Genomic DNA, 3,184 nt, shown 5'->3' with positions numbered 1-3,184 from the left:
CCATGATTTAGCCACGTATATGAATCCTATAAATAAGACATCATGCTTCGTATATACTCTATCAAAATACACTCTCAATTGGAGCTTAAAGTATCTTGACAAGTACTCACACCTTCGCGTGATTGTAACACCAACATATTCATCATCTTGACCTTCTACTAAAAGCAGATTCAATAGCGTGGCCTAGATCAGGTTGTTTAGTGATCATTCTCTGGATCATTACTGCTCTATCATAGCTTTTATTAGCCCTCAAAATCATGTTCGGTTCATGCGCGATTCGTAAGCGACAAGGCAGGCCTACCAAGTAGATGATCACTGGACTCGTCCCATGTGATATATACGACCACTGTCTATTGTCTTACTCTTTCAAAGAAGAAAAGCATTGTCCACTGTCTTATCTGAAAATGATCTTAGTCTCACCAATGTCGGGTTTTCTCCCTCCATTCATTAATGCTATGTATCTTCCATGATTAATTAATCAAATCTCCTATATACGCAATCTAACTCGAGGGGAAGAAAACAAGCACAACAAACAAAACCAACATTATCTATGACAAAGCAATGGCGCGGTACGTTAATCAAACATGGCATCCCCTTCAACACCCAAGCAATTGAATGATTGCTACTACCTTTCAAATAATGCATGAACTTGAAAACTTTATTAGTTAATTAACTACTCCCACAGTGAAAAATACAAATTTAAAAATATTTAATTCTTTTCTCTCACTTCAAATCAAGGGCTACAATTAATACCAAGAAAATACATGCCCCAGTTCCAATTATGTGTAATTTTAATCATTACTTAGAATTAATTAATTAATTAATTATCATTTCCACAAGGGCCCTTACCATAGAAATTGATTGAAGACGACAAGTATTAAATGCAAAACATTCAATTATTAATCAATAAAAGAGAGAGAAATTGTTGATATACGAAGGCCAGAAATGTTGGCAGGTAGTAGCATAACACAAATGTTTCACTAAATCTTTTCACATTGTAAATTAAGGGATTGACAAGTGAGGTACGATGGTTCAGACTGGCAGGGTAAACAGGTTGCAGGCCTGACATATGGCCCCGCATCAATGTTGAAGGCTTGAAGGTGTTATCTTGTCTGCATATTCTGCCACAGATCCAATGGCCCAACTCAAAATTTCATACAATTTCCCCCATACTTTAGCAACCCATCGGCATGAATCGTGAAGGTCATTATCTAGTGCCCAAGGTGAGTCCCATTTCAAATTTCAACTTGTATTGGTTACCAAACGTAACTTGAAAATTGCAAAGAAGTTCTCGAAAATCAAGAAAAATATACAAGTTTGAGAAATCAAAGAATCTGCGTTTAGTTTGATCACCTATTGTTTCTCTAGCAAGCAAAATATGCGATAAAATAAATAACTATTATTTAAATTCTTCATCCACACAACATATTTCTTCTTCCGCGCACCATCAATATATATTACAAATTTAAAAAATAAAGCCTGGAATTTTCAACGGCTAATATTTTTTTATACATAAATAGAATAATCTTTTGGTTTAATTTGTTTACACTTAATTGAATCCAAAGACAAAGACAAGAGTCCTATATAGGAGTTTCTCGCATGTGACAGAACACGGGTTGAAAAGATAAAACCCTTAGCTTTTGTTGTAGATTTAGGGACAAAAGTTATCACAAACTAATGTGCATGAAACAGTTGGGGAACAATATTAATATTAATATATAGATGTATAGGAATCATAAGAACATGAAAAGAAAACCGATACGGCCCAAATACACGTATACGGTATAGTTTGAGATTCAAATGGAGATGAGGGATTCGTGTTTTTCTCGTTTAAATCTTTACCCAAAAGCACAGATAGCCATCAATTTCAAGCCAGACAGTGATGACGTGACTCTCGTAGACCATTAGGCTTATGTACAATTTACCACTGTGGTCTATATGGATACGTAACCAACAATCTAAGGGTCTTATGACAGTTAACTAGTTAGTCTGTGTCTATATATAGGAGTGGAATTAGCACATGTATTGCATATTCAGATAAACAGCGAATTGTCGAGCACAAGTCTAATAGTTTTAAGATGGCTGCTACACAAAACAAGCGCATTCTACTTGTGGTTTTCGTCATCCTCTGCTTCTTCTCCATCCAATCTAGAGGTACTTCTTTTGTTCTAAGAGAATTAATTAAATGTTCCTATACTTTAATTTCCTGTTTGTTTCTAAGTTTAATTAAATTGTTTTTGCATTTTATGTATGTGCAGCACGGACATTGAAAGAAAGTAGCAACCTAACTAGTGGGGATCCCAACACAGCTCAACATAAGGAAGCGCATGCTAACGTATTTAAGCCCAAAGAAGAGGATAACGTTAGCGGTGACGTGTTTTCAATGGATTACACTCCAGCCTCGAGGAAACCACCGATTCATAATTAAATTGTTCGCAATTTTGGTAAAGAAAGTATATACTGTAGGAAATTGTACTAATATTCATGAATAATTAAGTTGTGCTTTTTTGTAACGAAGTATTATCTAAATCTAGAATACAAGGTATAGTTAATAAAATATGACAAGTTTTTTTTTTGCTACAATGAAACTCTCGGTCTCATCTTCGTGAAAATGATCTTCACTTTGTTTTATACCCTTAAGATAAAGATCCTTTAAAAGTTAAAAGAAAAAATTGAGGATAATATTTATGATGATGTTAGAAATTTCCAAAAGATAAAACTCGTCTCCAGACATGTATGCATGTGTACAGTGTACTACACAAGATAGCTATTGCAACTTTATTTTATCTATCTCGTATTTCTTTGTTGGGGATTACATCGCTGAAAATAATTTGCGAAAAGTAAGACGGGCAAAGTTTTTATCTATGAATAATCTTCATATATAGCCAAACAAAATTTCTCATACACACACACGATCCATGATCAACTTTTATAGTTTTGGATAAGAATGAAAACTATCCTCAAATTAAGAGGTTTACATGGATACAAGAATATATAATTCAGCTAGAACGAGCTTGATCTCAGGAAAGGAAAATGCCATATATGTATATATATAGATGCATGTTTAAAACTATCCAAACCCACATGCTCTATAAATCTTTCGTATGCATGTAGTGTTTGCTCCGTTTCTTACATCAATAAGACAGACATTAATTAACGATTTTTAATTTGTAATCGATTTTCA

At 34.0% G+C, this 3,184-nt stretch overlaps 1 protein-coding gene across 2 annotated transcripts; it reads left to right on the top strand.

Annotated features, from left to right (window-relative positions):
- The first annotated feature begins 952 nt into the window (after positions 1 to 952).
- Positions 953 to 2,524, top strand: LOC113852885. Of its 2 annotated transcripts, XM_027483280.1 has the most exons (3): positions 953 to 1,223; positions 2,006 to 2,154; positions 2,259 to 2,524. In XM_027483280.1, exons 2-3 carry the CDS (start codon positions 2,079 to 2,081, stop codon positions 2,426 to 2,428), a joined length of 246 nt encoding a protein of 81 aa, XP_027339081.1. In that variant the 5' UTR covers positions 953 to 1,223; positions 2,006 to 2,078; the 3' UTR covers positions 2,429 to 2,524. The 2 variants fall into 2 exon arrangements, with proteins under 2 accessions (XP_027339081.1, XP_027339082.1); XM_027483281.1 differs by lacking the exon at positions 953 to 1,223 and having other exon boundaries at positions 1,482 to 2,154.
- Positions 2,525 to 3,184: the final 660 nt, after the last annotated feature.

This window comes from Abrus precatorius, unplaced genomic scaffold, assembly GCF_003935025.1.
Source record: "Abrus precatorius isolate BTA unplaced genomic scaffold, Abrus_2018 Scaffold10, whole genome shotgun sequence".
NCBI classification, from domain to species: domain Eukaryota; kingdom Viridiplantae; phylum Streptophyta; class Magnoliopsida; order Fabales; family Fabaceae; genus Abrus; species Abrus precatorius.
The sequence above is the reverse complement of the archived record's forward strand: the minus strand, read 5'-3'. Positions and strand labels throughout refer to the sequence as shown.